The 20,500-nt window shown below is 52.6% G+C and overlaps 1 protein-coding gene across 3 annotated transcripts in view; it reads right to left on the bottom strand.

The window, feature by feature from the left end:
• Positions 1 to 20,500, bottom strand: part of SLCO2B1 (solute carrier organic anion transporter family member 2B1) — a 53,512-nt gene that overhangs the window by 23,127 nt on the left and 9,885 nt on the right. For all 3 annotated transcript variants that reach the window (XM_045577450.1, XM_036426878.2, XM_045577449.1), the window contains exons 2-7: positions 16,456 to 16,586; positions 14,828 to 14,965; positions 12,364 to 12,526; positions 8,523 to 8,759; positions 8,206 to 8,304; positions 5,432 to 5,610 (exon numbers count right to left, since the gene is read on the bottom strand). In XM_045577450.1, coding sequence (XP_045433406.1) covers positions 5,432 to 5,610; positions 8,206 to 8,304; positions 8,523 to 8,759; positions 12,364 to 12,526; positions 14,828 to 14,965; positions 16,456 to 16,586 — 947 coding nt within the window. The remainder of the gene's footprint in view (positions 1 to 5,431; positions 5,611 to 8,205; positions 8,305 to 8,522; positions 8,760 to 12,363; positions 12,527 to 14,827; positions 14,966 to 16,455; positions 16,587 to 20,500) is intronic.

Here is a 20,500-nt window from a genome sequence, read left to right as displayed (position 1 = left end):
CCCGCCTGTCCCATGCTGTGAAAAAAGAACATGGGGAGCAGAGACAGGAGGGGATGACAGACTTTCAGGGGCTGGGGACTCAGAGAAGGCACCCAGGGAGAAGTGAGGTTTGAGATTTGGATAGACAGGAAGAGAGAAGTCATCGGAAGCAAGGGCATCGTGACACAGGCTTGGAAGCCAGGACAAGCGGGAGAGGGAAACTGAGGCAAATAAACAGCCAAGCAGTGGACAGCCCTCGGGTGCCAGGAGCACTCTCTGTCCCTGGCTCCCGTCTCTGTGCGTTCCACAGATGCCCACCCCTTCTCCCCAGATCTGTGTTGAGGACTCCTGACTAATAGCGTGCTCCAGAAACAGGAAACATGCCTCTGCTCAGAGCAGGGCTCGGAGTCCGACCCATCTGGCTGTGGTTTGGCCAGGTCAGCAGGCTGGGCTGAGAGCTGGTTAGCATTTCCCCTCCTGGTGCTGTGTGGTGCTGACGGCTGCAAGCTTGCAGGGCATGGGACACTGTGTGGCCTGGTGCATGGAAGGCCTTCCTGTCTGCCGGGCCACAGGGATCCCCAGGAGCTGTCCTCAGGGGAAGCTGGAATCCTAGGAGGTTCTGGCCCGGAGCTGTGTCCCCAGCTCCCAGGAGCCAAGGCTGAGCCTGGCAAGGGATACAAAACCTCTGTCAGCCCTCAGCTTCCGTCACGTGTGGCCACAGAAAGCAGCCACAGGGATGGGGTATCCATTAAAATTCCTTTCCTCAACAGGAGGGAGGCTGTGGTTTGTAGCAGAGTGCCTGGGGATCTGAACTTCCGTGAGGAGCAAACATGCTCTGGCTTTCTTATCATGAGATTCATGCACCTGGCCACGCTTCTCTTTCCCTTTGGCTGCCAGAAAGCTCAGAAACAAGCAAGAGGCTCAATGACATGAACTGACTATGTTCCACACTTCCATGTTTCTCTCTCTCTTTTTTATTTTTATCTTAAATGTGTGTGTGTGTGTGTATATATATATATATTTTTTTTATTTCAGAGAGGAAAGGAGAGGAAGAGAGAGTTAGAAACATCTATAGTGAGAGAGAATCATTGATCGGCTGCCTCCTGCACACCCCACACTGAGGATCACGCCCACAACCCCATGACCTCCTGGTTCACAGGTGGGTGCTCAACCGCTGAGCCATGCTGGCTAGTCACACTTTGATGTTTTTCTCTAAGTCTGGTTACCTTTTTCTGTTATTTCTGTTTTCCTGCTTCTTGGCCTTGATTGAGCTGTGGCAATGCTCTTCCTGGGTCTGGATCGAAGAGTCAACATTCACTAGTCATGTGATGAGGCTGTTTAATCCCTCTGTGACTCAGTCCCTCCGGTGTAAACTGGGGATAGTAACTAACCCTATTTCATAGGTGGGTAATGAAGATTAAATGGGAGCCGAAACCGGTTTGGCTCAATGGATAGAGCATCAGCCTGCGACTGAAAAGTCCCAGGTTCGATTCCGGTCAAGGGCATGTACCTTAGTTGCGGCACATCCCCAGTGGGGGGTGTGCAGGAGGCAGCTGATTGATGATTCTCTCTCGTCGATGTTTCTAACTCTCTATCCCTCTCTATTCCTCTCCGTAAAAAAAATCAATAAAATATATATTTTTTTTTTTAAAAAAAATTAAATGGGAGAATACATCAAGGGTTTAGAGCAGCACATGGTACAAAGTAAGCAATACACATTAGCTTAACTTTCCACTTGTTTACTAGCACTGCGCATGTGTTTGGTGTAAGCTGTCTTAAACCTTCTATGGAATATAGTGAAAGTAGAACATAGAAAAGTCTACAAAAAGAGAACTAGAAGAAAAGGTAATTTTCCACTGTGTTTCATCTGAAGAGTTGGCCTGAAGAGAAAGACACTGAGAACAAGTGCTCCTGGTTATTGAACCCTCGTATGAGGCATTAACTGCCTACCTCACCACTTTGCCTTATTTCATTCTTCCAAAAAACTCAAGATGGAGATTTTATGATTATACCCATTTTATTTTACTTATTTACTTATGTTTTTAATCCTCACCCGAGGACATTTTTTCCCATTGATTTTTAGAGAGAGTGGAAGAGAGAGGGGAAGACAGAGAGAAACATCAATGTGAGAGAAACACATCAATTGGTTGCCTCCTGCATGAGCCCCCGACCAGGGCCTGGACGAGGGAGGAGCCTGCAACTGAGGTAAGTGCCCTTGACTGGAATCGAACCCAAGACCCTTCAGTCCACAGGCTGACACTCTATCCACTGAGACAAACCGGCTAGAGCTGATTATACCCATTTTATAGATTCCAGAGTCAATAAGTGTCAGAGCCAGGATTCATGCCCGGGTCACTATGGTGCACAAACCATGTGTCTGACTTCTGCCCCCAGTGGTGTCTTTTGGGCCACATCAGCCGCCAATCACCTCTCTTCTTCAGCCTCAGTCTCTTCCTCAGTCAAATGGGGGTACTGGACTAGATAAGTGGTTTTTTTAAAAAACTGGTTTTTAGCAACAGAACCCTTTTCCCAATTAAAATCTTACTCAAAAGACTGAAATAAAAATACATAAAAGTAGAACTGTCCAATTGAAGTGAAACTCAGTTCAGAGACCTTCTCTGGGTCATACAATCCCACCATCTACAATCCCAATGTACTACATCCCACCGTCTCCTGGGTATCATTAGAAACTGCATTTAGTTGTAGGAGGGTTTTAGGGGACCCCTCAACCTGGGAGGGAATACTGGAAGGGATTTCAGAAGTAATCTTTTCTTCACTTTCTCCCCCGGTCAGTCCCCTCGCCCTGCAGAAGATAACACATCCCATGCAGCCGATTCCACCTCCCGGGGCCCTTCCTCCTGGTCCATCCACCTCCCCATCAGCGGCCTGAGCGAGCGGGGCCAGCCCCAGGAACTTAAGCAGACACAGTCCAGGCAGCCTCAGGAGGCAGGGGAACAATTCCTCCCACATCAATATTTATTGCCTGAGAGCTGCTGGAAGCAGATCATCATGTTCTCAGCCTTTGGTTCTTTTTTAAGAACCTCTCATCCCCTTCCCTCCGCACTCATCCCCAATTCACCGACAGAGTGAATCCTGACAGCCAGGCAAGTTCACAGCCCGAGGACCGGGTTTTCAAGGCATCACAGACACAGACCTCTTAACATCCAAATCTCTGCCTCACAGCAGCTTCAACCCAAAGAATCACGCATTCTCAGAAGCCGGGTGCACAGAATATGTATGCTCCAGGGATCCAACCTCAGCATCTTCCACAACAGAACACGAGAAGGAAGTGACTTGCTCAAGGTCACATGACCAACATGAGACTGAGCCCAGCATAAGTAAATCTCTTCTACCGAATCCGACGCCCACGTAGCTATTCTTTCTGTTCTGTATTAAGACTCAGCTTGGGGATTGTCCATATGCAGCGGCCCAGGCTCTCCCTTTCCTCTGTGATCACTCTCACTTCTAAGAACTCTTCCCCCAGTTCTAGGAATTTTAGCTCGTTCAGATTTTTGACCTGGGCTTGGCAGAACCGGGAAGGACCATCTGTGGTTCCAAGCTTTCCCTTTCCCAGAAACTGCTCCCTCTCCAGCGCGTCACGTGCCTCCCCTGACTCTGATCCAGCATCAGCTCAGCCCTTCACTGTCTCTGGGACACCCCACAGCAGAGCAGTGCCCCTGGGCGTCTCCTGGGCTCGTTCCCATGCCCCCTCCCCCACTGCCTGTGCACTGGTAGCTCCCAGGCCAACGTCATGACCGCCACCTCAGCCTCCAGGCCTGCAGCTCCTCTCTCCACAGGCTTCACTGACTATTGCAGTTCGGCCTCTGCCGAGAGCCACAGGACCCCTGCCTACCCTCCTGGGCCACCTGCTGCTGTGGAAGCTGACAGGCAGGCAAGGTTCCTCCTGGTCTGGCCCCTGCTGGCAGTTCCAGCATCCTTTTTCTTAGGGCCCCACACATACACCCTGTGCTCCAGCAGGGGGGTGAGGCGGGAAGGTGCCTACAGAAGCCTGGGCTGGGGTCAGAGAGACTTGGGGTCAAATCCCAGCTTTTCTAGGCAGAGAGGTTTTCAGTCCTTGCTCATAGGCCCAAACTTTCTTGCTCTGAGAAGGAGGTGATAGCATATATTACAGCGAACGCATATGTAAATGCACCAACCTGCCACGTTAAGTAGAATTATTCTTGATGCAAAATATTCAACATGGTTTGTTTATTTTTTATAAATGTCCCTTTGAAATCAGAACTACTTGTCAATTGACTTAATTTATGCTTGTGATTTATCACCAATGACTTCCCTGTGAAATAATTATGTATGTATATTATATTGTGTCTGTTATACATACACAGGTCTCCATCCCCCGTTCCTGTCGCAGAGCTCCTAAAACACTTGTAAACAGGCGTGCTAGGAACATTGTTTGTTCTGACATGTAGTCTTTGGCCCTGGTTCCGGACACACAGCTCCTAGGATCTTTGGAATTTCCTGGGTTGATAGGAGCATCTTTTGTTTTGAACAGAAGACGTTAGTGGGGTTTTAGGCGGGAGCCGGTCACAGATGGACCAAGTGATGATGAAACACTTGGGACGTCAGCCCCATCCTTCCACTCTGCAGCGAGGGGAGAGGGGCTGGGAACGGAGTTAATAACAGATCGTGCTCCTTGCTGCAGCCTCCCAACAATGTGGGTGTGTGTGTGTGGGGGGGGGGGGGGGGCTTTCAGGCCGGGAACACATCTGCCGGCACACCCCAACTCCACAGGGACAGCAGCTCCTGCTCCGGGGACCCTCGCAGACATCGCCTATGTATCTCTTCATCTAGCCGTTCACCTGTATCCTTATCATATCCTTTATTATATAATAAACTGATAAACATGTTTCCCTGAGTAAGGGAAATCCCAGCAAATCACTGAATCCAAGGAGGGCGTGTGGGAACCTCTGGTCTGCAGCCAAGTTGGAGAGAAGCGGTGGGGAACCTGGGACCTGCTCCTTGTGATTGGCCTCTAAAGCGGGGCAGCCTTGTGGGACAGAGCCCTTCAGCGATGGGGTCTGACGCTATCTCCTGGTAGAGGGAATGAAGTGAAGTTTTAGGACGCCCAGCAGATGCTGCAGGGGATGTGGTCACAGAAGTGTATGTGGGAGTAAAGGAGAAACACGGGAGCGCTATTCCTTCACACTCCCATACTTGGGGAAAGAACACAATGAATGCACAAAATCTCAGAGCAAATAAAATCTGTAATCTTGGGCAGGTCACTTCCATCTCCGGCCCTTGACCTCCTCGGCTGTGGGAGGGGCAGGAAATGCTCCCTGCTCGAGGCTATTGGGGGGGATGCAGAGGAACACAGCAGGAGTGGCTTTGTAACCGTGCAGTGCCCAGGAGCGATGGCGTTTAACGTTACATAGGAGGACACACCAGTGGGGGCTTGAGCCTGGACCAAGGTGGAGACCTAGAGGGAGCTTACTTTGCTGACGATGGCCAAGACCCTTCGCCGGAAGTGAAGCTCATCTTTCTCCTTGGCCATCTCCCTGGGGAAGAAGAAGTAGGGGGTGGCAGCCAGGGCCACGGCAACAGCAGAGATGAGGAAGCCCAGCCACCAGGCACCCACCCATCGGGGGTCCTTCGAGGTCAAGTTGATGCCACCTGGAAGAGAAGACCATGGTGATATGAGGTTCAAGACGGACCCTCGATTCCTGGCCACCTCCCCTGGACTGACCTCTGAGGCACAAGGTTGCCTAGGAGGAAGTCGGGAGACCTAGATTATGGTCCTGGCACTGCCATTTACGTCCTGCGTGACTCTGGGCAAGTCCCTGACCATTTGGGCCTTGGCTTTTTCCACTGTGAAAGCAACATGTGTAATGGTCAAGGTCATGGACTTTGGAAGTGGACTCTGGGTCTGAATTCCATTACTAACATAACTTAGGGCAAGTTACTCAACCTCTTTGTGCCTCAGTTTCTTCCTCTGTAAAATACTGATATTAGTAGTATGTACATCAGAGGGTTGTGAGAATCATAGAAATAAATACATGTAAAAAGCACTTAGAATAGTACTGGCACACAGTATGTTCTACAATATATAGGTGTTTGCACTTCTCCATTTTACTGTTACTATTATTATTATTATTATTATTATTAAATTAGAGGCTCAGTGCACAAAACCTGTGTATGGGTAGGGTCCCTACTGGCTGGGGACTTCCTTTGTTCCAAGCTGCCCCCTGGTGGTCAGTGCACATCATAGTAAGTGATCAAACTGCAGAGGAGATACTTTACATATTAGGTTTTTATATATATATATATATATATATATATATATATATATATATATATATATATATATAGATGGTTAGGACTACTCTTGTGGTTCTCAGACATTCAGGACGATTAAAATCACCAGAGATGCTTATCAAAAATACCTGGTCTGACCTAAAATTAACTTAGAAATACCATGGGGTGGGGTGGAAAGGTGACCAAGGAATCTGTACCTTTAACAAGTTCCCCAGGTGATTTTGATCTTCCACCAGGTGTAATTAGGACTAGATTATCCCAGATGTAACTCTTGTCTAGAGTGCCCACATCCCCCAATCAAAACTCTTGACCCCAAGGCTGAGTTGGGTCCCTCCCCCTTCAATTGCCACAGCATCTGCAAACACTTTATAATAACACGATAGGTCTGATGCACAAAATTCGTGCAAGAGTAGGCCTTCCTTCCCCTGGCTGCCGGTATCAGCTTCCCTCATAGCCCTGGCTTTGTCTGTAAGATCGTCCAGAAGGACATCCATTGTAATTAACATATTACCCTTTTATTATTACAGTTGGATGCAGCCCCATGAGTCAGACTGGCTCCCAGGTAATCGATCTCGAGTGCCTCCTGGGCAGAGGCCAGGGTGCACAGTTGACACTCACCAAATCAGTAAAACTGGGATGGAGTTGGCTTTAGCACTGATGCCCTCCTCCACTTATTATTCCCCCAGTTTCTGTGCCAGGTGAAACTCATGTCTCTCCACTTCTCACATACCAGTCTGTGCTTGCATCGGACATGATCCACCCACCCCATGAAATTCTCCAGGGAGAAAGAAGGACTAGAAATTCACATCTCTCTGTGGAGGTGCCACATCTGCAGGATGATGCCAAAAGAGCTGGGGTGTGTCTTAGGAACCGAGGGAAGCCTGACTCCCACAAGAGAGAGAGCAGAGTGCTAACCAGAGGTCCCACTTGGCTCCCAGGCCCTGTTTTCTAGCAGAAAGGGAGGTATTGTGGGTAGGGAGGGGCTATCTTGTTCAGAGCTGCCCAGACCTGTCCTGGCTGGAGCATCATTGAACAGAACCAGAGAAGAACAGAATCTGCATGTCCACCTAAGTGTGCGTCAATCACTGAGGCTTCTCGTGCTTCCTGGGAAATCTCCAGGCAAGGGACAAGACTTCTGAGCAGCAGAAGGCGGAAGGCGTAGCTGGGGCTCAGAACTGCTTGGTGTGACAAGCAGGCGGCTGAGATGCCACAGTGACCTGTTCTAAAAGGAATGTTTTCCCACTCCCCGTAGGGCCCAAGAGCATCAGGACCCCCCGGCACCCCCACCCCCACCCCCGCAAACTCCTCCCTCTTGGTTGCCTTCATACCAAGCTCCAGTCCCCCCCACTTGGCCCACTCTGACCACTACCTGGGTCAGAGACCACTGTTCCCCAAATGGTGCCCTCGACACAGGTTCCCATTGATGGGGTAGGGTGGGAAGGTGGTCAGAACGAGAAGGGTCCTTAGAGGCCACCCAGGAAATTCATCGGAGAGAGGCCCAAGGGAATGGAGTCCTGCTCCAAACACTTTCTCTGACGCGCCAGTGTCCTCTCTGCTTCGCCTGCGTCTTCTCCCCCTAACGAAGGGAGCTCCCCAAGGGCTAAGAGAGTATGCACGCCTGTCTGCCCACAGGGCTGGGAACCGGGGAGGGGGGAAATCAGGGATGAAACAGGGTGAAGGCGTGATAACAACAGTGACAACAATCCTAGTTCCTTATCTGGTGGTGCTTCACAGCTTATCTCACTGGGTTCTGATTGCACCTTTGGGAGGTAGGCAGGACAGAGACTCTCTCAAAGATGAGAAAAAAAGAGAGGTTAAGAAGCATGTCCAAGGTCAGCAGAATTGCTGGGATCTGGACCTGGACTGCCTGGCTCCGTGTCTCCTGGGAGACCAGCTGGCAGTTAGCTAGCAGCCACGTGCCCCTGGGGGCAGCTGTGTGGCCCTGGGGCTCACCTTCTGGCATCCGGTCAATGTCCACATAAAGGCGCAGCATGAGGCCACCCAGCCCATAGGCCATGCCTGGCCCCATCATTGTCACAGCAAACAGGAACCCTGCAACATGAAGCGTAGGTGAGGCCACTCTGACCCTGGCTTCCCTGCAGGTCAGTGCCCGCTGGGCAAGAGCAGCCTATCTCCCCGGGTGGAGCCCAGGAAATTTCCCGGGGCTAGTCTGAACTTCCACTGGCCCGACCCCCCTCACTCCAGGCCTCTGGTCCTCTCCCCTGAGCCTGGCCCTCCCTCAGAGCCCGGAGGGTGGTACCACTCCTCACCGAGGTAAAGGGGAGAGTTGTTGTCATGGGCAAAGTCATCGATATAGGAGATGCCGAAGGGCTGGATGGGCACACCGCCCACCCCGAGCAGGGTCTGTGCCAGGAACATGATTCCCACCGCGGTCAGATGCTGGGCCTCCGTGGAGCTGGAACAGCTGCTGCCGTTGGAGGGGGTCAGGGCGGGGGCTGAGGCTGTGGTCAGGCACAGGGAAGCCTCAAAGTCCTGGGGCATGTCCCCTGAGAGGCGTTGAAAATAGGATGACAACAGCTAAGACTTTTATACAGCACTTCCTGGGCGCAAGGTACTGATCTAAGAGCTTGTGTATTTCCATCACAGTAAACCTCAGGGAGGATTGCTTTCATTACCCTGAGTTCACAGGCGAGGACACTGATGCTCAGGCAGCAACTAGCAAGGGTGGGGTCAGGATCCGAACCCAGGCAGCCCCGCTTTGAGTCCTTGCTCTTAAAGCACCCTATGCTACCTTTCTGGGCAGAGGTGTGTGCTCTCGCGTGGGGTGGGGCTGTCAGAGGAGGTCAAGTTTGAACTGGGTTGAGAGGAACAAACAAGATTTTCCAGAAAAAGAACTTGGGGAGGGCTATTCCAGGTCACAGTGCATTGCAGGCCTGGGGGCTCAGGAAGCTCAGCACCGCTGGCCCCAGAGTGTGAGGGGCAAGGCCAGGGCTGAAGGGCGGGATGGCAGGGGCGGGATGCTGGGGCGGGATTGTGGAGGGTTCTAGGACCCTTGGCCTTCATTCTGAGGAGGGCTCCGTATCAGCTCGGGACACGGAGGTAAAGTGCAGTGAAAGGGCATTTCTTAATTTAGTACCAGACATTTGTTCCCCGTAGCTAACCAATATTTGGTGAGCAAACTTAAGACCCTCATGCTATTATTATCCCAAATGTGGGTGCAGAAGTGGCCCTCCCTCCGCAGCCTGTCCAGCCCTTTTCAGGAACTGGGGCTGAGGAAAAGCTTCATGAACCCAGGTAAACAATCCAGACATTCCATCTGTGGTAGGCAATTAGACAGACATGGGCAGAGCGAGGACAGTGGGCCAGGTACAGAAGGTCACCAGGGCGGAAAGCCCCAGGTGCCTAGCAAAGGATGATTGCAGGGTGGGACCTCGCCCCCAGGGTGACCTTTCCTCCCCTAGCATATCGCTGGTCATAAGGTTTGGACCCTCTCACCTTTACTCCCTAGAGCACATGTGTCAAACACAAGGCCCGCGGGCCAAATCCGTCCCGCCAGGCCTTGCAATGTGGCCCACACCGCGCTGTCATCACTGTACTCCGCTGCGTTTCCATCACAATGACAGTTTATGACTGTTCAGTAAACCATTCGGCCCGCGATTTAAGCTGGATTTTAGATTTTGGCCCCTTCTCTGATTGAGTTCGACACCCCTACCCTAGAGTTAACATCTCGGCCTCAGTTCTATTTTAGCTTCAGGCCCAGGGAAGAAACAAAATCAGACCAGCAACTCCACGACTGACCTCAGGACCAGCTGCACTGAATAATGACCCCTGCCCTGGTGGTGACCCATCAATCAGTGGAAACCAGACCCTGAAAGGACACACCTGGAAAGCTGCTGACTGTCCGGTTAAGATCAGCCCCTGGGAATTAGTGGTCCTGATAAGAGGAGATTAGGACACAGATACCCATGCAGGGACAGCCACTGGAGGACCCAAGGAGGAGCCAAGGAGAGGCCTCAGGAGAAACCAGCCCTGCGGACACCTTTGTCCTGGACTTCCAGCCTCCGGATAGGGGAGAGAACTTCTGTTGTTTGAGCCACCCAGCTGGGGTAGTTTGTCACCCACTCCCCAAACTCCTGAAACTAATACTCTGCTCTCCAGCCGGGCTTTGCTGGCTCCAGCCTACCTTGACTGACAACCAACTGCTTCCCATTTTTCTGACCTGACCGTGAACCCTTCAAGAGCAAGGGCAAGTCTCAATTTTAAGTCATCAAACGCTTTTTTGGAAAGGGCCAGATAGAAAATACTGTAGTCTAGCTGGTGTGGCTCAGTGGTTGAGCATCGACCTATCAATGGTGCCGGTTCAATTCCTGGTCAAACACATGCCCATGTTGCAGGATTGATCCCCAGTGTGGGGCTATGCAGGAGGCAGCTGATCCATGATTCTCTCTCATCATTGATATTTCTGTCTCTCTCTCCCTCTCCCTTCCTCTCTGAAATCAACAAAATATTTATATATATAAAAGCCTAAGTGCCTGCTTGACTGTTTGACCTTTCAACCAGTAGCTATGATACTCACTGACCACTAGGGGGTAGATGCTCAACACATAGGCATGGAAACATGGAACAAACTGATGAATCTCAGAGGGAAGGGGGTTGGAGGGAGGGCAGGAAGAGATTAGCCAAAGATCTTATATGCATACTAGAGGCCCGGATCCACACACTGGTGGAGTCCCTCAGCAATCTGGGACCCCTCGGGGGATGTCAGAGAGCCACTTTTGTGAATCCATGCACCGGGCCTCTGGTATATGTATATGTATATGTATATGTATATGTATATGTATATGTATAATATATGTATATGTATATCTTCCCCTGGGACCTCCCCTAAAATCTCCACCCTTAGACCCTCAGGAAGGGGGACGCAGCACAGTTCTCCTTCCGGGGAGCATGCCTACGCCTTTCCCTTTCCGCCTCTCAGCCTCCCCCCTCTCCACCATGTGCTCCCATTATCTTCCTCACTCCCAAGCTCCAAGGGCCCATCCTTTACCTCCATAACGTATTTCCTAAGCCCATTTCTTCTAGGAATTACTTCTTCTACCTCTGTGATTTACCAAATAAATGTTCTCTTACAGCTTTGGTCGTGGCTCTGAATTCTTTCCTAGGCAGAACCCAAGTACCAAGGTTGCTAAACCCGGGTCTGGTCTGACCCCACCAGTCTAACACCTGGTGCCGTTCCCGCACCTACAACACACCGAGGCTGCCTGGGCTGAAGACGGTGACCCTTTTCAGCCCTCTGCGCCTCCATCTCCTCATTTTTCAAAAGCCTCCTACAGAAATGCAGAATTCAGAACCAGAATAATTCAGTAATTCAGAGCAAGGGTTCTAGGGCCTGGCTACCTGGGCGTGTCATAGCTCTGGCAGCTGTGTGCCTTGGAGAAGGCCCTCCCGCTCTCCCTGAGCTTCAGTTCCCTCGCTTGTAAAATAGGGTGATAGCACCTGCTCAGAGCATTGTAAAATGTGGGGTAGGGGGTGGGGAGGTGGATGGATGGGTAAACAGGCGGATGGGAGAAAGAAGGAATGAGCAAATGCTAAGGCTGCTTGGGCTGTTCTCTAAGGGACAGGCGTCCATCTGTCCAGTAGGCCTTTGACAAAATCCCAGTGGGCTGAACAGGGGCTTCACTATTCCTGTCTGAAATTCTTTCATTTTTCAGTTTGCTTCTTCGCTCACTCATTCTTTCTTTCATCAGCACATTGGCTTCTTGTAAAGATTAAATGCATGAATACATGCAAAGTGCTTAGAACAGTGCCTAGTGCATACATAGGAAGAGGTGTGTGATGCTGTTATTATCCCACAGGCATTGCCTGAGGACCTGCTACTGTCAGGCCCCAAAGCAGACTATGGTATGAATTTGCCTCAAAAGAAGCAGTGGCATACAAACAGGCCCTCGCCAAGACTAGCCCAGAGAGCTTTGCCCCAGGACTGCACCCTACCCCACACCCCAGGACCACGCTGGGATGAGGGAGGTGGTGGGGGTGGGGCGGGGAAGTGCCCTGGGAAGCAAGGCCAGAGTGGAGGCCTGGGGAAGGGCCCTGGTGCATTGGAATGCTGCTCCCCATGCCCACCTCCTGCCCGGCCTCTCCCGCTCTTACCGGGGCTGGTGTGGTCGTAGTGGTATGGCTCCGAGATGAAGTGTGGGAGGGTCATGAGCAGCCCCGCCAGGGCCACAAGGATGGCCCCACAGCCGATCAGTCGGGGCCGGTGTACCCTGCTGCCAAAATAGCTCACAAACACAATCAGGGCTGTGTTCCCCACCTGCAGAAGGATGAGGGGACCCGTTAAAGTGGAGCAGAACCCAGAGCTGGAGGTCTACACCGTCCATGCCTCTATCGCCAGCCCCAGTGTTCCCATCTGTATAATGGACTGGCAGACTAAATAAGAACCAGATTCTGGGCCCTCCTAGGAAAGGATCACTACCCTATTAGGGGAGAGAAATGAGGGAAGAGTGGACAAGGTCAGAAGTTCAATCCCATTCTGAAACGGGTTGGATCCCATATTACAGCGATGTTCAGCAGGTGTGCCCCAGAATTTTAGTTTATGAGCGTCCTGAGATGAAAAGGTTGAAAGTCACTGCCGGATTAGAGTATGGAGGGGGCAGGCAAGGAAAAAGGTTCTGATTTCTGAGGTGCCATGAATGAGAGAAACAATTAACAATGACTAAGGCTTGGAATTTTGAACGTTGGAATCAAAATCCTAGGATATGGGCACTGGAGGAACAAGAGCTTGAAAGTAGAGAGCAGGCTGCTATGCCAGCATCTGTATCCCACTCTACTGCTTCCCAGCTGCTGACCGTGGGTGAGGTCCTCACCCCCAGCCCCGGGCTCCTTGCTGGTGGAGTGGGGCAGCATCAGTAGAGGGCTGGGAGGAGGGCTGACCCTGAGAGGTGCGGCAGGCAGTTAGACAGATGTGAGCAGAGCAAGGACGATGGGCCAGGAACAGGTCACCAGGTGGAAAGCCTAGCAAAGGACAAGTGTAGGGTAGATTTGGATAAACTGCTTTGTGTGGATTGGGAGATCAGAAAGTCCAGCTGTGCCAGCTGCTCCTCCACCAGCTGTTTGGAGAAGGTCATATGGTTTGACCCCCCTCACCTTTCCACACTAGAGATAACAAGGAGGCCTATTTGTATTTCAGCTCCAGGCTCAGAAAAGCATCAAAACCAGACCAGCAATCCCCTGGCTGCCCTCAGGACCAGCTGCATTGGATAATGACCCCTCGGCTGTGGTGCCAACCAATCAGTGGAGACTAGATCCTGGAAGGACACCTGGAAAGCTGCTGAGTATTCTACTGAGATCTCCCCCCAGACCTCCCCTAAAATCTCCACCCTTAAACCATTTGGCTGGAAGACCCAGCCCAGTCTCCCTCCCAGGAGCACTTCCTCACTCTTTCCCTCCCCTTTTCCTCTCCCTCTCCTCCTCCTCTCCAGGCGAGTTACCATTCGTTTCCTCACTCCCAAGCTCCAAGGGCCCTTCCTTTATCTCTACAACTTGTTTCCCAAGCCCATTTCTTCTAGGAATTACCTTTTCTACCTCTGTGATTTACCAAATAAATGTTCTCTTATTGTTGGAGTCTCGGCTCTGAATTCTTTCCTAACCAGAACCCAAGCACCAAGGTTGCTGAACCCAGATGTGGTCTGTCCCCACCGGTCTAACACCTGGCACCCTCCCCGCCGCCTACAACAGAAGGGCAGCCGCTCTCCGCGGTGGAGATGGGACACGGAGGCCCAGAGACAGTGGCTTGACCAGAGTCCCAGAACTAGACAATGACTTTCTCTTCCCCTCCCCTGAGGCCTGGAGGTGGGCGTAAGGAACATCTGGGAACGCTGTGGAGCTGGCAAACCGGGTTTGGGAGGAATGTGACACATCGCTGCCCAGCGGGGAGAGGAGCTCACAGGAATCTGCTGGGGCTGGGAAGTGAGAGTAACTTCTGGACAGGGGCCTTCTCCAGACATCTGGTGGGGGAGCGGCTGGCACGCCTGGACTCTGATCTCCAAATCCACACAAAGCCGTTTATCGACTCCTCCCTGACTGTTGGCCCCAGAGGCAGAGGCCCTGGATCCCTGGGCAACTCCGAGCTCAGTACAGCCTGCTCTGGTATCAACCTCTCCCCAGCCGCCCCAAGGTTCCAAAGTTCTGCCTCTGATCTAAGGTAACCCTCTCTCACTGCCATTGGAATGACTTCCTCTGATCCTTCCCTGGGACTGGCAACAGCCAGGTGCCCGAAAAGGAAAGGGAATCAAAGGGAAAGGGGCGGCTATGGGGACAGGGGCTGGCTCTCAAACAGCCCCACCAAAGGCCCCCCCCCCCCCCCCCCCCCCCCCCCCCCCCCCCCCCGCAGGATCGCCTGTCCTGTGACTGTGCAGGGAGGGGAGGTCTTCTCATTGGGCCTCGTCCTAACATGTGGCTTGTCCCTCATTGGCCAAGACAACGCTGTGATGGGGCAGCCTGCAGGTCCTGGGAGGGGAAGGATGTGCGTTGGACCAGTGAGAGGGGAGGACGGGGGTTGATGGGAGTGCGAGTCCACCTCCCACCCACCCTGTGGCCGGGGCGGGGCCAGTACCTCGTTGAAGGCAGCCAGCAGCCCCGAGGTCTGGCTGGAGAGGCCAAAGCGCTTCTCCACCGTGGAGATGGAGCTCTTGAGGTAGCCGGAGATCATGAGCTGCGCCAGCTGCAGCAGGCTGTGGCACAGCACGAAGAACTGCGGGAGGGAGGAGGGGACACAGCGATGCGGGGGGCAGAGGGACAGGGAGACAGTGGGGAGATAGAGGCATGGGGAGACAGAGACGGAGGTGGGGAAAGAGGAAGAGGAAGGCCATGAGAGGAGCAAGGAATAGAGATGGGGAGACAGTGAGGGAGACATACACACAGGAGGAGAGAGTAAGGGAGAGCCAAGAACAGGAGGAGAAATGGGGAGAGGGAGGGAGAGAGGGAGAAGGAGAGGGAGGGAGAGAGGGAGAAGGAGAGGGAGAGGGAGAGGGAGAGGGAGAGGGAGAGGGAGAGGGAGAGGGAGAGGGAGAGGGAGAGGGAGAGGGAGAGGGAGAAGAAGAGAGTGTTATTGAAGTAGCCGTAGCTTCTCACACAAATGAAAAGCTGCCAGGATACCCTCAGTGGCCTGGGGTCTCAAGTAACCCACATGACTGAGAGTAGGGTCTTCCTGAGCCTAAACTGGTGAGAGGCCCCTCTGAGCCTTAGAGCCCAGAGCTGGACTGGCCCACCTCCCTCCCCTTTCTCCTGGAAGCTATCCCACGACCTCCTCCAACCCCCACCACCTGCCCTCAGAGCTCCCCTGGGAAACAACCTGTCTCACCAAATCCCCCCTCCACCCAGCCCCACCTCAAACATCCCCTCCCGCTTCCTAAAAACATGGCAGAGTTCCTAAGAGGAAAAAACCCTAGCCTCAGAGAATTAAAAAATAGCGTTTTTATGCCAAAGCTTAATAACATCCACTCTGTTCTTTTGAGGCTGGTGTCCCTGTGTACAGCAAGGGCAATGTTTCTCCCCTCCCCTCCCTTCCTCCCCCAACTACTGTGAGAACTAAATGAGAGCCTGTGGAGACAGCACTGGCACAGGGCCTGGCACCCTGTAGGTGCCAGTGGGCGCTTGAGTATTGAGGCTGCCTGTGCTGGAGACACAACTTCCCCGATGCCACACAGGTTCAGACCCCTGGGCCCCTCTCTTTCCCTCTAGACCAGTGGTTGGCAAACTGTGGCTCGCGAGCCACATGCGGCTCTTTGGCCCCTTGCGTGTGGCTCTTCCACAAAATGCCATGGCCTGGGCGAATCTGTTTCAAAGAAGTGGCGTTAGAAGAAGTTTACGTTTAAAAAATTTGGCTCTGGAAAGAAATTTCAATCATCGTCCTGTTGATACTTGGCTCTGTTGACTAAGGAGTTTGCCGACCACTGGGCTCGGGAAACGAGAGGTAGAGACACTGGTCTCCTATCGCCACAGAGCAGCCCCTTTTTCGTTTCTGGAAGGGGGGGCCTCGTGCTGGGCATCTTCCCTGTGCCCCAAACCAAGCTAAGCGCTTTCCTAGATGATCCCTTTGATTCTCACAGCCACCCATTCTACAGATGAGGAAACTGAGGCTCAGGAAGGCAGCAGCTTGCTTGGTGATACACCGCCAGCAAGTGGCGGAGATTCCTCTGCCGGGTTCGGTTGGCCCTGCCGCCGCCAGGCCCCGAGCGGTACCTTGATGCTGTGGAACACGCTCGGCCGCAAGTCCCGAGAGTGCGGGCCGGCTTTGCCTCCAGCTGCGTCTTCTGTGCCCATCACGGCCTTGGTGTCCTTGTCTGGCATCTGGGGCTCCGTAACCACTGGCCCTGAGGGACAGACAGCCAGAGGGTCAGGCGAAGATGGAATCCCAGAGAGCGGCCTGGCCCAGGCAGCCAGCCCACGGTATTTCAGGGGCTGGTTAGGATCTGAGAGTCCAAGCGCCTTTGGACACCGGAGTCCCAGGTGCTGGAGGGTGTTCACGCCTTGTGCCTGCTTTGGCCAGATCCTGCCTGGGGCCACCGATTTCACACCTTCGCTCCGTCCCTAGCATAAACCTGCCTCCTAGGGAGAAGCTGCTCAGCACTACACAGCCATCAGGCAGTGGCCCCAGTGGCAAGAACGCAGAGTCTCCGCCTGCCTTGGGCTGGAGCAGTGACATACGGGTGCTCTTGGAGACTGGGTCTGTGTCTGGTTCTGCCTGGCTTAGCCTGGGATCAGACGTCTGGGGCCAGGCTTGGTGCATAGTCAGGGCATAAAGACTTTTCCTGGAATAAATACCAACACCTCCATAGGAGAGTACCCTGCATGCCATTACAGGGGTGACCAGCCCAGTCCCCAAATCATACATCAAACCATGTTGTGATTGGTGTAGAGGGCCCTCAGAGTTGTCCTATTCAACATACCTCCCCCCCCCCGCCCCCAAAACTGGGGCCCCAAGTGGTGTGATGATGACTCAGGAGGCAGAGAGGTGATAGACAGGACTCTGGCCCCATCACACAGGTCCGTTTTCTCCCATGGCAGCCACAGCAATCACGTCAGTATCCCACTCACGGTCTTGAGAAGAAGCTGAGCCCCTCCAGAGGCATCTCCTAGGGTCTCCTGAGGTTTAATGGCAGCGAGGAGCCAGAAGTCCGGCCTTGAGAGACTCTGCCCCTGACTTAGATGGAAACCCCCTGTACCTTCTGGCAGCCCAGGCCTCCATGGCCTTCCTCCCCGCTGGGGCTCCGCTTCCTGTGGGAACCTCCTCCATTGTTTCAGATGCTTCTCAACCTGCAGGAGTTTCCTCCCATTCAACAGACCCCTTCTGGAGCCTGGAAACTGATCTGAGTACGCCTGTGCCCAGCCTGGAAGGCACGCCCAGGGAGGGGGCTCCGGAGGCCAGGAACTGCCCCAGCGGGTGGTTTGTGCTCCTCGGAACCTGGGAGCCTGAGGACATTTTTTAAAATTGAGATAATATAATTCACATGCCATAAAACACAGCCCTTTAAGGTACACAATTCAGTGGTTTTTAGTATAGTCAGAAAGTTACATACCATCACCACTAATTCCAGTGGGGTTTCCATCACCCCACTAAGGAATCCCATACCCATTAGCAGTCACTCCCCATTTCTCCATCCTCCAGCTCCTGGCAACCACTAATCTCTTTCCTGGCTCCCTGGGTTTGCCTATTCCAGGTATTTCATATACATTCATGTACGTGAAACCACACACTATGTGGTCTTTTGTGACTGGCTTCTTTCACTTAGCACAGCTTTCAAGGTTCTTGCTTGTTATAGCATACATCAGTACTCCATGCCTTTCCAGGGCTGAATAATATTCCATTGTTTGCACAGACCCCATTGAGTTTACTCGGTCACCTGTTGATGGGCACCTGAGTTGTTTCAGATGCTCTGAACATTCATGTACAGATTTTTACGTAGACATATGTTTTCAGTTCTCTTGGGTATATAGCCAGGGGTGGAATTCCTGGGTCATCCGATAACTCTATGTTTAACTTTCTGAGGAACAATCAAACTGTTTTTCCCACATGCCTGCACCATTTTATCCTGCCAACAATGTATGATGAATTCAATTTCTCCGCATTCTTATCAGTACTTTTTGATGATACCCATCCTTGTGGGTGTGTGAAGTGATATCTCATGTGGTTTTGATTTGCATTAATTCCCCCAAGGGCTACTGATGTTGAGTGTCTTTTCCTGTGCTTGCTGGCCATCTGTGTATCTTCTTTGGAGAAATGTCCATTCAAATGGCTAGAGGCGCTTGACGGAGGAAATGAAAGTGTGTGTGGCTGGGAAGGAGTGCCTTTTGGCGGCATAAACACCCAGAGGAAACAGGAGATATTGAAACAAAAGCGACATCTGACAGGGAGGCGATGAGGGTTTGGCTTAGTGAAGGGCACGAGGGAAACTCTGCAAAGCTCACCGAAGGGTTCCTAACAAACTCTCCCAGCGGATATCACGGGGCCGTTCTAAGCCCCAGGGCCCTCACCTGCAGAGACCAGGGAGTCACTACTGCAGGTGCTGTGCTACATGCTCTACATGCTCCTGCAGGCTCTCCACAACTCAGTGGTGCTTTCCTTGTCTCTGTGCTTCTGAGGAGGCACCGAGGCTCAGCGGTAACTAGGTCTGCCGGGTGACATTAGTGCAGGGACTCAAGCTCAGGTGTGAATCTCACCATCACTTGATGCTCCTTGTATAGGTGTGATGAGGGGAAGAAGCACAGTGCACTAGCCCAAGCAAACCTAGCCAGGCACCCGGAAGACAGCAATGCCACCGGTCCTGGCCAGCCAGACGATAGGCTGGCTCTGAGGCCAGGAAGGCAGAAGTCACTGATTCAGAGGCTCAGCTCTGAGAGAAACCCATGGGATAGAGGAAGGAGAGGGACAGAAGGTCAGTAGACTTGCTCAGAACCTTCCACTTCCCTGTGGCCCATTCCACAACCTGAGCCTCTGAGCAGAAGAGGGAAGCACTGGGCCTACCCCCTGGGTTCTGAGACCATGAGTCAGTGTATGGAGTGGTCAGTCAGTCACAAAATGGGGCTGGTCCGACAGGTTGTCAGTCTCCTCTGAGCCCTTCCTGTGGGCTGAGGCCTCTCCTGATCGGCAACAAACTGTCCAACTCCCTGATGGAGATCAGAGCTCCCCTCAGAAGGAGGGTCCTGAGTCCAGAGCTGTGTGTCCTTCTCCTGTGACATCCTGGGGGCCCTTCCCATCCCATGAAGACTGTCGGGGGCCAGCCTTGACAGGAGAATGGCAGCTGGGGGAGTGAACCTGGGCTGGGCCGGGTAGCTGTAGGAATGAAGGGAAGAGCAGGGAGCCAGACCCCAGTAAAAAATCCCAGCTCCTTTCTCTCCAGGGAGGAAAACAAGGTTTGGGGCCCCAGGAAGGTCAGGTAGTTCCAAGAGCCGGAGCCCTCAGCTCCAGAGCGAGCAGGCAAGGGGTCTGCGTGCCGGTCAGTGGGCTGTGTGGCTGGTCCACACACAGGCCCACTCGTGTCCATCTGTTGGCAAGTCACTAGTCTGGCTAGCCTTTCAGGACACTTGTCCACTTGGGTGTTGCCTGGCCACCTGCCTGCAGCTGCCCGGCAAGTTGGTCAGACAGTCGCCCTGAGACCTTGTTTACCAGTTCAGTGAGACTCGGGATATAGGTCCGCAAGGCAGAGAGTCTGCCTCTAGCTACCCCCTCCAGAGACAGGAATTATCTTCCCTCTCACCAGCTGAGTCAGGGTGGTGAGGGCCATGGTTTCAGAGAGCTGTCGGAGAGGGAGGGCCACCTGCTCCTTGCTGGAAAGACTCAGGGGCCTGCTTTCCCCATCACCTTCCAGCTGTCAAGGGCAAATCCCAGCCAAAACCGGTTTGGCTCAGTGGATAGAGCGTCGGTCTGCGGACTGAAAGGTCCCAGGTTCGATTCTGGTCAAAGGCATGTACGTTGGTTGCGGGCACATCACCGGTGGGGGGTGTGCAGGAGGCAGCTGATTGATGATTCTCTCTCATCTATGTTTCTAACTCTCTATCCCTCTCTCTTCCTCTCTGTAAAAAATCAATTATATATATATATATATATATATATATATATATATATATATATATTTTTTTTTATTTTTTTTTTATTTATTTTTTTTTTTTTAAAGAGCAAATCTTAGGTACATAGTCGGTTTTAAATCGTCAGACCCGGGACTGAACCCCAGCTCTCCCCGTCACCACCGACCTGCTGCGTGAGCCTGATGAGACCCTCCACTCTTCT

The sequence above is a fragment of the Pipistrellus kuhlii genome, unplaced genomic scaffold (assembly GCF_014108245.1).
Source record: "Pipistrellus kuhlii isolate mPipKuh1 unplaced genomic scaffold, mPipKuh1.p scaffold_m20_p_9, whole genome shotgun sequence".
In the NCBI taxonomy this organism is placed as follows: Eukaryota; Metazoa; Chordata; class Mammalia; order Chiroptera; family Vespertilionidae; genus Pipistrellus; species Pipistrellus kuhlii.
The sequence above is the reverse complement of the archived record's forward strand: the minus strand, read 5'-3'. Positions and strand labels throughout refer to the sequence as shown.